This window comes from Marmota monax, unplaced genomic scaffold (genome assembly GCF_021218885.2).
Source record: "Marmota monax isolate L192 unplaced genomic scaffold, Marmota_monax_Labrador192_F-V1.1 WCK01_AAM20220418_F8-fsc00046, whole genome shotgun sequence".
NCBI classification, from domain to species: domain Eukaryota; kingdom Metazoa; phylum Chordata; class Mammalia; order Rodentia; family Sciuridae; genus Marmota; species Marmota monax.
This window is the reverse complement of record NW_026692486.1, coordinates 11,212,886-11,226,644: the sequence shown is the minus strand read 5'-3', so window position 1 is coordinate 11,226,644 and position 13,759 is coordinate 11,212,886. Positions and strand designations below refer to the sequence as shown.

Genomic DNA, 13,759 nt, shown 5'->3' with positions numbered 1-13,759 from the left:
TAATACAAGGTATCCCATAAAGCTTACTTTATATTAGCAAGAAATTGAATTGCCGAAATGTCCATTAGTAAAGAAAAATAAGTAAGCTTTTTTTATTTAACATTGATTTTATTTATTGCATCTTACTTAAATATCTATAATTCTATAACCATTTTTATAATTGAAATAAATTTATGTCTAAAAATAATAATACTTGACTGAAGACCATAATTTTGAAATCCTAACATGTTAATATAAAAATGGAAGTCATATCTACTCTTAGTCCATTCTTTCTTTTTCTTTACCCTTCCTTTTCACTTTCTTCACCTTTTATCTTCTTAATGCTCTTGCTTCTTCTTTCCTATACTGGTGTGAAGTACAGTTCTGCCAACTTAAAAATTATTCCTTTGGGAGGTTTGTTCATTTATATTGCTTCTGCTTCACAGAGACAGAAAGCAATTGCCCAGGATACTGGATAGCTTCCTCTTTCCTGTGCCCTTGAGTCAATTGTTCCCAGTTCCCAGCTTTTTGATAAGATTCAGCAGCTTGTAGATGGGAGGGAGAGGGAAATAAAATTGGTTGCCATCTGGGCCTCTCCACCCATCCCAAGAACCATCTTGCTGATAAGAGCTATCCAATCTAAGGGAAGACGGGATTTATGGAAGAGCCATTTCATTTGACCCATGAGGATGAGATCTCTTTACCTCCACGCATATGTGTCTGTGTCCTTGAGTGCTTCTCTATCATCATGTACTCTGATCTGTGGCCCTAACTTTCATGTTTTATTTTCTCTACTTTTGCCTGATCCATGCTTTTTCAACTTCCTGTGATATACAGAAGTTACATTCTCCTTCCTTACAGAGCCACTACTCATCTGACTTCCCTATGCCTCTATTTCCTGTATTTAGATCTTAACACATAATGCGGCATCCACCCAACTTCATATATATCCTCTTTTGGTTTTTCTTCAGGTGAATTTTCTTTATTTTTTAAATAGCTTTGTTGAGAGATAATTTACATAACATACAATTTAACCATTTAACACATATAATACAGTGGTTTTTGCCTTGCTCATAAAGTTGTGTAGCCATCAATTTTACAGCATTTTCATTATCCAAAAAAGAAACTCCATAACCATTAGTAGTCATTCCCCATTTGTATCTGCTCCACTCCCCATTCTCTGCTCCAAGACCGTGATCACTTATCTGCTTTCTGTCTCTATCTGCCTATTATAGACACTTTTTAGTATTCTTGCTATCTGACTATAATTATATATCTTTTGACCATTGTCTTCTCCCTACCCCCTGCCACCCAAAGTCCTGGTAACCACCATTCTATTCTCTACTTCCATGAGAGATTGACATTTTTGGATTCCACTTATAAGTGAGATCATGAAATATTTGTCTTTCTGTACCTGCCTTATTTCACTTAACATGTTTTCCAGACTTATCCATGTGGTAACATATGAAGGGATTTCCTTTTTATAGATGAATAAAATTCCATTGTGTTCATATACCACATTTTCTTTATCTATCCATTCACTGACATACTTATATTGAATCCACAGCTTGGTTATTGGGTATGATGCTATAAACCTAGGAGTACAGCTATCTCTTTAACATACTGAATGAATTTCCTTTAGAATATATATATATATATATATATATATATATATATATATATATATCCAGAAGTGGGATTGCCATACTGTTTTATATGTAGTTGTATTAATTGTCTTTCTCACAGTTTGTAAACATTCACTTTACTTTGTATCTTTACCAGGACTAGTTTTATTAGCTATTCTAACATGTGTGAAATGTAATCTTAATATGTTTTTGATTTGCATTCCCTGATGATTAGTAATGTTGAATATTGTTTCATATACCTGTTGGCTATTTGCACGTCCACTTTTGAGAAATATCTATTCAAAAATTCTGGAGACTGAAATCCAAGTCATGGCACCATCACTTGCTTGGCATCTGGTAAGGGCCTTCTTGCAGTTTTATCATGTAGTGACATAGAGCCAAAGTGGCTTTTATAGCACATGCTCTTTCAAGATAATCCAGCAACTCATTAGTGAACCCTGAGCTCTTATGACCTTATCACCTCTTGAGAGTTCCACTAACCCCACCCCTTAGTACTTCATCATAAGAGTTTAATTTCAATATAAATTTTGGTGGGAACATTCAAACCAGAGCATCTCTTGTCAGATGTATACAGTCACTCCTTAGAATTTGTGGGGAATTCGTTCTAGGACTCCCCTAAGATATTAAAATCCAAAGATGCTCAAGTCCTTTATATAAACTGGTGTACTATTTGCATATAGTCTTTGCATATACTCTTGTGTGCTTTAAATCATACATGTTTGGTACAGATACAATTTTTTCCTGAATATTCTTAATCCACAGTTGATTGACTACACAGATGCAGAACCCTTGAATATTAAGGACCAACTGTCATTTGTAAATATTTTCTCCTATTCTGTAGGTTGTCTCTTCAGTCTATTGATTGTTTGTTGTGCTGTGCAGATGCTTTAGAGTTTGAGCTAATTCCATTTGTCAAATTTGTCTTTGTTGCCTTCAATTTTGATGTCATATCCAAAAATACATGGCTCAAACCCAGGTCATGAAGCTTTTCTTCTATAATTTCTCCTATTACTTTCATAATTTTCAGTCGTACATATAAGTCTTTAATCCATTTTAAATTTATTTTTGTATATGATGAAAGATAAGTTTCTAATTTTATCCTTTGCATATGGATTATCCAGTTTTACCAACACAGTTTATTGAAGAAATAATCATTTTTTTCATTGTAGACTCTTGGTACCTTTGTTGTAAATAAGTTGGCTATATGTATATGGGTTTATTTCTGGTATCTCTATTGATCTATGAGTGTCTTTTTTTAATTTATTTTTATATATATATATTTATTTATTTATTGGTTGTTCAAAACGTTACAAAACTCTTGACATATAATATTTCATACATTAGATTCAAGTGGGTTATGAACTCCCATTTTTACCCCAAATAGAGATTGCAGAATTTTTGATGCCAGTGCCATGCTGTTTTGGTTTTGTAGTATATTTTGAAGTATGGTCCAGCTTTGTTCTTTTGCTCAAGATTGCTTTGGCTATGTAGAGTCTTTTGTGCTTCCATATAAATTTTGGGATTGCTTTAACTATTTCTGTGAAGAGTGTCATTGGTAATTTGACAGGAATTGCAGTAAATCACTTTGGGTAGGATGGATATTTTGATAATTATTTTTTTTCCAACCCATGAACACAGGGATTCTGTCTATTTATCCACAACCTCTTCAATTTCTTTCATCGGTACTTTATAATTTTCACTTCCCTGGATAAATTTACTCCAATTTTTTTTGGTAGCTGTGGTAAATTATTTTCTTGATTTTTTTCAGATATTTTAGTTTTTTCAGTTGCTACTAGTATATAGAAATGCTACTGACTTTTTATATGTTGATTTTCTATCTGCAACTTTACTAAATTTGTCCATAGATTTAGCAGATTTTTGGTGGAATCTTTAGGGTTCTCTCTATATAAGCTCATGTTGACTGAAAATAGGACAATTTAGCTTCTTTTCAATTTGTATTTCCCTCTCTTTTCTTCTTTTGCCTAATTGCTCTGACTAGGACTTGAAATATTATGTTGAATAGAACTTGTGGAAGTGAGCAAACTTGTCTTCCAGAGATTAGAGTAAAAGATTTTACTTTTTATTTGTTCAGCATGATATTAGCTGTGCAATCATCACATATGGCCTTTATTATGTTGAAGTACATTCCTTCTAGGTCTAATTTGTTGAGAGATATTTTAATCATGAAGTGATGTTAAATTTTGTCAAATGCTTTTTCTGCATCTATCAGAATTATCATGTTTTTGTCCTTCATTCTGTTAATGTAATGTATCACATTTATTGATTTGTGTATGTTGAGCCATACTTGCATTCCTATGATGAATATTAATTGATCATGGTGAATTATCTTTTTCTATGTGCTGTTGAATTCAGCTTATTAATTTTTTTTTTTTTTGGTACCAGGGATTGAACTCAGGGGCACTCAATTACTGAGTCACATCCCCAGCCCTATTTTGTATTTTATTTAGAACAGGGTTTCACTGAGTTGCTTAGCACCCCACTATTGCTGAGGCTGGCTCTGAACTCGTGAGCCTTCTGTCTCAGCCTCCTAAGCTGCTGGGCTTACAGGCATGTGCTACTGTGCTACTGGCCAGTTTATTAATATTTTATTGAGGAATTTTCTACCTATGTTTATCAAAGATGTTGCTCTGTATTTTTCTTTTTTTCTTGTGTCCTTGTCTAGTTTATAGATCAGGAAAATGTTGACGTCATAGAATGAGTTTGGAGGTATTCCTTTCTCTTTAATTTTTGGAATGGTTTGAGAAGAATTGTCAATAGTTCTTGATGTATTGGGGTAAAATTCAGCAGTGAAGTCATCAGGTTTTGAACTTTGATAAGAGAGTTTCAATTACTTATTCATTTTCCTTATTCATTATATTCTGTTCAGATTTCCTGTTTCTTCATAGGTCAATTGTTGAGAGCCACAGCGCAAGGGGCCCCAGCAAACTTTCAGACTGCCAGCTGATGATTGGCTCACAGTGGCCCCAGCAACTTCTAGCTGATTGGCTCCTCTGCAGTGATGCTCATTGGGCTGTTTCCCCGCCTTTTCAGACTACAGAGCTGCTCATTGGGGGACTTTTTTTGGCTCCGCCCATGCGACCCAGCCAATCGGCCTCAAGAGCAGGAGGAGTGAGGGAGGTTGAGAGGCTTGTGGGAAGCTGGTGGTGGCAGTTGGGCTCTGAGGGGTTTTCCTGAGGAGCTGTTTTGTTTGGCATGTGTGGTTCTAAAAATAAAGTTCGTTTCTTTTGACAAGTGGCTCCTGAATTGTGCCCAGCCAGACTGCAGCAGTCAATCTTGGTAGGTTGTATATGCCCAGGGCCTTTTTTTCTGGATTATCCAACTTGTTCATAATACTCTCCTATGATCCTTTGTATTTCTGTGGCATCAGAAAAATTCTGTGTATTTTAAGTGGTTTGGATGTGGTTTGTGTCTCACAAGAGATCATGTGTTGAAATTTATCTCCATTGTGAGGAGTTAAGAAAGTGGACACTTAATCTGATTATGGTATTCAAAGGTGATGCCTTTCAGAAATGATTAATCAGAAGTAGATAAGATCATCAGGATGGATCCCTCATGATTGAATACTGATGGTTTTATAAGAAGAGGAAGAGAGACCAGCAGAAATACATACACAAATACACCTGATCCTTATTTCTTTCCACATTATGCCCGTGTTCCTTTGGGACTCTGCCAGCAATAAGGCTGTCACAAGATGTGAGTCTTTAATCTTAGATCAGAACTGTCAGCCAAAATAAACCTCATTTTTTAAAATAAAGTTACCGAGCATCAGGAATTCTCTTTCATCTTAGTAGCACAAAATGGACTAATATACTATTGTCATGTATTCTTTTACATCTTTGATTTTTTTTCTCAGTGCAGCTAAAGATTTGCTGATTTTTTTTCAAAAACTCTTACATTTTGTTGATCTTTTGTTTTTGTAGGCTTTATTTCATTTATTTCTACTCTGAACTTTATAATTTCCTTCCTTTTGAATTGAGTTGCTTTTGTTTTTTCTAATTCCTTGAGGTGCAACATTCAGAGGTTTATTTGTGATCTTTCTTCATTTTAGATATGCATTTAGTGCAGTTCATTTCTCTCTTAGAGCTGATATTACTATGTTACATGGGTTTCAGTAGGTTATGTTTACATTTGCGTTTGTCTCAAGAACTTTTAAATTTTCCTTTTAATTTTTTTCATCTATTTGTTGGCTATTTAAGAGAATTTTATTTAATTTTCATCTATTTGTAAGGTTCCTGAAGTTTCTTTTATTATTGATTTCTAGCTTTCTGCCATTTTGGTCAAAAAAGATCCTTGATGTTTTCAATCTTATCAAATTAGTTAAGACTTGCTTTTTGGACTAACATATGATTTGTTCTTGAGGATGTTCCATGTGCTTTGGAGAAGTTTAAATTTGTTGTTTCTTTGCTGATTTTCTCCCTGGATGATTTGTCCATTGCTGAAAGCATGATGTTAAAGTTCCCTACTGGTATTGTTACAGTCTCCCCTTTCAGTTCACAGTCCTTCATTCTCTTTGGCTCAATTCTTCTCTGTCTCTATTTATTATTATTATTATTATTATTATTATTATTATTATTATTATTATTATTTATTCAAGATCAACAGGGCCTTTACAATGACTCTGTCCTATTGATAGCTAGGATCTCTAAATCAGCATTTTTCTACATTGACCCACTTCATGAAATCACACTTTCTATCCTGTTATGTTTGTTCATTTCATTTACATCTTTGTTATCCCTTACTTTTGTCTCTTACACTTCACTAAGTTCTAGACTGAAGTCTATTTGTTCCATTCCTCCACTGGCACAGTGGAAGAAAAAAAAGAAAAGCAGATAAACCAAGTTACTTTAAAGCTATATTCTCTTCCCTGTTAATTGATCTTAAAATAGTTAAGAATTTTAAGGCCTAATCCTGGCATCTTTCTATACCTTCTTAAATAAGCACAGCAAGGGAAAAGTCCAGGAAACTGGCTCTACCTTGTATAGCTCTGCCATTCACCAGCACAAAACTTTGATTACTCATTTAACTCTTTACCTTTCTGTCTGTAAAAGAAAAAAAAATGTCTGAGGACTTGAAACCCACCACAGACCTGGATGTGTATTTTACTAGCCCTGTTTAAAATCATAGAAAAGCAAATTCCATACTAGTTGGTATAGTAGCAATAGAGGGAGGAGGGACTTACTGCCAAAGCTAGGAACTGCAAGAGTCTTGAGGCTCCTTCCTTGAAGACTTAGGCACTATGAGACTCAGAAGGTAATAGGCCAGATGTGGGCTGCAGTATAAATTACTTGGAGGCTGCCTGGGCAGAGAGATTTGATGGTTGCTTTTTCTCCATCCCTGCTGAGTCTCTCCTCAGGTGTTCTCTTCCTGTCACAACTCACCACATTTCCTTCCTTACCACCCCAAACTGATCTAATTTTCATTCTTAATTGGTCCTAGTTATAAAACCAAGACCTCTTCTACATTATTACTCATATTTATTCAATAAAATTTTAAGCCCTTTGGTCAATACTGTTTTAAAAACTAGAGGAAAGTAAAGTCAGATGAAAAGTAATTTTTATTTCATTGTGGTCTGTGCTGCAGTCTTTCCCTGCCCTAGATAGAGAAAGGATTCTAGACTCTTATTTAGCCACAGGACAGAATATGATAGTCATTTCCAAAGGTCAATCTTTTCCCCCTGACCTCTTCTTAGGTTGAAATAGAATAAAAGTATATGGTCTATATATGTATTAAAATAAGCACAAAATAATGTCTTTCATTCCTTACTTAAATCCTATGAGAGAGATAACCATTTTTATTCAATTGTTCCCAAAGCACTAACTTGGAAATCTGCTTTGATGGGAATAGAAACTTATAAACAATAAATTCAATAGACCTTTGTTAGAAAACCAGTAGGAAGAGATAAGGATAAAAACCACCTTTTAAATTTACAGTGAAAAAAAGATTTCTTTGAGCATTAGTGGTAGGATTTGATCTGTATTGTTTTTAACCATATGGCAAGAGATACAGAACTTGACAATAGTGGCTTCATATATATATAATGTAGATTGATTGTCAGTCATGAACAAGCAACCTGCTCTGCACAGATAAGAAAAAATGAAAGATTAATCAAAGTAACTAAACAAGTGCCTTATATAGAGAGTTACACTGCATAATCCAGGCCTAACTCCTGTTTCTCTACTTGAAATTTTTTTTTCACTTCAATAAAACCATCTTTTCTTAACTCTCATTCAACTTTGCCCTTGCCTTTGCTTTTAAAGACACTACCTTGAAAAATAACTAATGTTATTTTCCCATAACTAAAGCCTAAGGGTTTTCTAATTCACCCCTCAAAATGACTATTACAAAAATATGTGTAATAACTATGTAAAAACAATATCTCTATTATACAAAAACTCAATGCATTTTAATACAGTTTTATGTTAACTTTATTTTGAGGTTATATATTTGCAAAATGCAAGTGCCATGGGCCTTTTTATCAAAAAAGGAAGGTACTCTGTGTATTTGTTCATAGTAATTTTGTTCCATTCTCTTTCTTGTCTGCTCTCTTTTTCCTATTCAAAGTATAATGTGCTGTAACTATAATGAGGCAAATGATTCCTATTAAACTTATTGCTATTAAAACTCCTTTCATTATAAGAGAATCTCTTCCTAGTACAGGAGCAGAGTTTGGAGAAATAAACAGAGATACCTGGGCAACATTAGATACAGCAGACTTTAAGGAGTTCTTATCCACTGCTCTCATGGCCACATAAATTCTGTGGCTTTCTTGTGTTTCTCCATCAGGTTCAAGTCCATTTAAGAAAAGTTTGGGCAAGAATGTAAACATCTCCCTGGTGCCAGCTTGCTGAGGTTTTAGCTTTGACATATTTACTAAAATGGCATTGTTAAAGTCATCTTGAATACTCTGTAGGTTGTTACTCATTCTTATTTCATAGCTTGTAGCTGAAATTAAAAGAATAAATGGAGGTGTTAAGTCACTTTGAGAAGTTTTCTAGTTTATTAAAAATGACTAATGAGAACAGCAATGAAAAAGTCAAAATGTCTAGGAATCAACATAAAAAGAAATATAAGAGCAAAAATTTAAAACATTACATTAAAAACCCACACTAAAACCTGGGCATGAGGACTTGTGTTTTTTGAAAGCAAGATGTAACATAATAAAGATGTTATTTTTCCCTAAGCTGTTATGGAAATTTTATGTGATTTTATTAACAGTGTCTCTGATTCTTCACAATACTGAAGCTTATTGTAAAGTTTATATGGAAAATAAATGATAAAAATGGTCATACAAAGTTTGAAAGATAGTGGTGCAGAAGAACTAAACCAATGCTTCAAGAACTCAAACCCTGACACTAATATGTGAATAAACTTATATTATAAAGTAGGTCAAATATATTTAGGAATTTAGCATATGATAAAGGTGAAATTCAAATTAATTATGGGGTGGCAAATATTTCTCAATAAATGGTGCTATGACTGTCAGGTTTAAAAAAAAATAGGAAAAAGATATAGTGGGTGGAGGCCTGGAAGTTAGCACTGGCCTTAGAAATGGAAAGTGGAAGGGACTCCATCAAGGTACATCCAAGCAAGGGCAAGAAAGACCCCAACCTAGGAACTGCTTTCAACTTGTGTAACAAAAATGATGGCCAGAATTGGGAGAGGAAAATGCATCAAGGTTTGCATGAGTCATAGGAAATGGTCCCCTAAATCTGACTTATAAACACATGAATAAATATTCATTGGAGAATTTTCAGAAAACTAGTTACTTCCAGTTTTTGGAAGCATGTGCTCTGTAATGCAGAACACAGTTTTGCTGAATTGGCCACCTTAATGTGTGGTGTTTATGTCCCCAATGGAGATTTCTGTGTGACTAATGCCAGTGAGTCTACCAGGGCTTCTTCACTTCTGGGTCAACAGACTTTTTAAGGCAACTTTCTGTAGCTTTTTAAGCTCTAAATCCTGAAGCTATTTTCACCCAACTAATCTTTGACATAGTAATTAGAAATACCATTTTGTAGAAAAATAGATAATGAAACCAGCAAACGTACCCTGCCCCTGATCGAAGTCTTCTCCAGGTGCTGTCCAAGACAGGGTCACTTCCTCTTCCATTTTTACAGCTTTCAAGTCAACAATTTTGCATGGTGGAAACACATCAGGATGGGGGCCAGTTGGAACTCCCACCACTGAAAAGGAGCCTCCTGAGCTAACTCGGCTAAAGCCCCACTTTTGCTCCTCCTCACTTCTGCGCACTGATTTTCTTGGAGCATTCATCTGAATATTACCTAAGATACAAAAGAATCACCAAAAAAGACAAATTAAAAATCTCCTGAACAGCTTGTTCTTAACAGATTATTAAGAGGCTTTTTAAAACCCTTTTAACCACTTCTTTAGAATAACTGAGTTTATGCATCCAATAATTCATTAATGCATTCATTTATTCACTCCTTAAGTATTTATTGAGGGCATATGCTGTGCCAGTAATCAGTGACAAAAAAGAATACTGTGTGGAATTTTCAGTTTTGTTAATCGTATTAGCACACATTCATTTACAAATTGTGATGAGTGAAGAAGGCAAAAAGGCAGAGTGCTGAGTCCACAATTTAGAATGGTATCAAGGAAGTGACATTTAAAGTTTTCCTAAAGGTTGAGCAATCAGGCCTGGAAAGAGCAGAGGTTTAAAAAAAAAAATCAATTCTAGGTAAAGGGAAGAGCTTGGGTGAAAATTCTGAGATGTGCAAGGTAGAAAAATTAAATTAAAGAAAGGAAAAGGGCTAGGGTCGAGTTCAGTGGTAGAGTTCTTGTTTAGTATTATGTGAAGCCCTGGATTCCATCCTCAGCACTCGAATCAATCAGTCAGTAAAATAAAACAAAATAAAAAGAGGGGAAAGAATAGTCTGAGGTGAGACAGGAGAGAAGTTCACGCAGGACCTTTTAGCCTCTGGCTGCTTTGTAGAGACTGAAGTAAAGTATAGCTAGCAAGGGGGCCACTCAGAGAGCCATCTATAGTTCAGATAAGAGGAGATGGCAGCTTGGGAAGGGTGAGAACAGTGAAAGGAGGCAAGAAAGGGCAGTTCAAGATGTATTTTGGAGACAAAGTCAACAAAAGTTGATAATAGATTTGTATATGGAATAGTGAAGGAGACAATGATGGTTTAAAAAAATAGCTCCCAGGAAAAAAGAGACCAAAAATTAAGTAACAAGGTTTACAATTTTTGTAAAAATATGAAAGAGCCTGTCATCTATGAATTTCAAACTCAAAAAGGGGTTTGGTTAGATTTAGTAATTTTGAAGTTATAAATTTGGAGGATATGACATGTAGATATTATTAAAGCCATATGGATTAAAGAGATAACCTAATAATAATTTTAAGTATAATATAAGTAGTATATATTTAGTACCTACTATGTGCTATGGACTTTTCTAAGTACCTTATGCATGTCAAATGTTTAATTTTCTTAGCAAAACTATGAGGAGAGTACAGTTATCACCCCCATTTATATATATATATATATATATATATATATATATATATAATAAAACTGAGACTCTCAGAAGCAGGCAACTTACTCAAAGTCACAGTTTAGCACTATGGCTCCAGACACTAGATTCAAAAAAATCAAGACTAAGCACCTATAGAAAAGGAGGAGCTGGAAAAGAGGCTGACAAAAAATTCCAGAGGATAAGAGGTAACCAGGAGACTATGGCATCATGGAAACCAGGAAATAGCAAGGAAGAGCTCAGTCTGCTACCAGACACTGCTGATAATCAGGGAAGATGAAGACTGAGATGTGACCTTTGGACTTGGCAGCAGGGTGGCCATTGGCAAATAGGGTCAGAGCAATTCCAGTGGAGTGATTTGAGTGGAAGCCACATTGTGGCAGGCAGAGTAGTAAACAGGAGGTAAGAAAGTTCAGTCAGCAGGTTTTGATTAATTTCAAGGGATGGAAAGACAGGGAGTAGAGAAGTGGACAATAGCTGGGAGGTGATGTATAACTTAATTTTTTTATGGGAGGTAATAAAACATACTCAAATACTGCTCAGAGAGGATAGCAGCAAGTGATCATGTGAGAGAGAGGTTCTCAAGGCCCTTGGCTGGAATCCAGAGTGGATCCAGCAGAGACAGTGGCCTTGGGAGAGAAAAGGAAGGGGGCAGGTGCTGCTCTGTCTGGACTTTTGATGGTGTGAAAATAGAGCAGCTCCCATTTGCCAGAGAAGTGTGTGTTCAAGGTCATCACCCAAGAAGAGCTGAGAAAGTGAATGCTATTCATAAATAGGCATGGCAAGACACTTCTAATCTCGCTGTACACTAGATACTGATATTTGTATCCTTTAAACTCCTGGGTTTTAAAGACATACACAGACCAGTCAGTTGCCTAAAAACTCCTTGATAAGAATCATCTCTTCTATTTGGTATCCCAAGTTTCTAAGCCAATCAATCACCTAGTAGGCCTTCAAAACTATTATGTATAAATTAACAAAGGGAATATCTATTTAGAAACAAACTATTATATCTAGATATGATATCATACCTATGCAATAAAACCGTGTTACCTTGCAAATACACTTACAATGGTTTTGAAATAACCCAAAATATTTGAAGTATAGGTGAGAATGAATTATGTAGGAGGGAATACACCAAAAAAAAAAAAAGAGATGCAAATCCATTGTAGCATCTTGATTAGTTTCTAATGAGAAGCACACACAGAGCAAAAAAGTTATAGAATCGGGCTGGGGATGTGGCTCAAGTGGTAGCGCACTCGCCTGGCATGCGTGGGGAGCTGGGTTCGATCCTCAGCACCACATAAAAATAAAATAAAAGATGTTGTGTCCACCGAAAACTAAAAATAAATATTAAAAAATTATCTTTCTCTCTCTGTCTCTTAAAAAAAAAAGTTATAGAATCGTACAGTGGAATGGTCCAGGTGATTAATTATAACTGTTGAAGTACATAAGTAATACTTATAAAATTGATTTTGAAATTGTTTTTAGAGAGACTACAGCATCATATATTTGTATTTGTTATATTTTAACTATTGCTACCCATCAGGGACTAAAAATATTGGTATTTATTTTTTTTAATATGCATCTTCTATTTATTTGACACTTTTATCCAGCAGAAAATCAGAACCCCTTTAGGAATCACTCTGTTGTCTGTAACATCTGAGCTTGTACTTATTCAGAAACTCATTTCCTGTGTAGATTATTTGGTCTGTTTGCTTCCTTCTTTTAGCTGCTAGAAACTTTTCTTATTTCTCTTTTCTAATCCTCTCCAGGGAAAATATAGGAGCCAGAACTTAGAACTCCCAAGTCTCTTTATCTCTTAGTAATTCTGGTGAAATTGTTACAAGAAAGAGGTCAGTGATTACTAAAATAAAGGTAGGAGTGGTCTATGGGAATGACCTATTATCAGAATATCCGCTACCATGACTCACTGAGTATTGAGGAGACAGTCAACACACTATATTGATATAAGTATAAAGAATTTTGAAATTCCATCTCTTTCACAACTCTCTCCTTTCTCATCCTTCCTCTTTGCTCCACCCAGTACACACCCACTCATCAAAGATATGTACATGAAATGAAATTATTCAAATTAACAGTACTAATCATTCTTACCATTTGCTATGTAACCTGGTACGTACATAGCATGACTTCCTGGGACAGAGTGGGCTACAGCGCTTACGCTGGGAGAATGATTGACATGCACTTTCAAGCTATATCTACCATTTACAGCAAAGGAGAAAAAATACCTCGAGTATATTCCATCATTTTTTATAACATCAGCACCTGTATAGACAAAGATTCAATGTCAATACTTGTCATCATAGTTGATTGCTAATATTTAATGCTACTAAAATAACATTTCTCCTCTTATTCTTTTCATTTTAGTATCTGTTATCATGATTATTGCTATTTTTTATTTTATGAGGTAACTAAAGACTAAGGGTCCAATAATTTCTTCCTGTTATTCTTTAGCCTCTGAAAAATTATTTTCTAAAGGTGAGTGAGTTGTACCTACTGCAGTTTTAATAAAACACTTAAAAATCATCTTTAAAGCTTTCGTTCCTATCATTGAAAATGATACTAGTTTTCCCTAGAAACCAAGTGTATTT

General features: G+C 34.8%; 1 protein-coding gene across 2 annotated transcripts in view; it reads right to left on the bottom strand.

The window, feature by feature from the left end:
• Window positions 1–6,774: 6,774 nt before the first annotated feature.
• The window catches only part of Clca2 (chloride channel accessory 2), a 33,505-nt gene continuing 26,520 nt past the window's right edge, over window positions 6,775–13,759 (bottom strand). Inside the window, exons 12-14 of one of the 2 annotated variants that reach the window (XM_046443145.2) lie at window positions 13,263–13,433; window positions 9,695–9,928; window positions 6,775–8,588 (exon numbers count right to left, since the gene is read on the bottom strand). In XM_046443145.2, the coding sequence (XP_046299101.1) occupies window positions 8,152–8,588; window positions 9,695–9,928; window positions 13,263–13,433 (842 nt within the window). In that variant the 3' untranslated portion in view covers window positions 6,775–8,151. Of the gene's footprint in view, window positions 8,589–9,694; window positions 9,929–13,262; window positions 13,434–13,759 lie in introns of those variants that run through there. The other variant, XM_058579013.1, reaches the window with a different exon arrangement.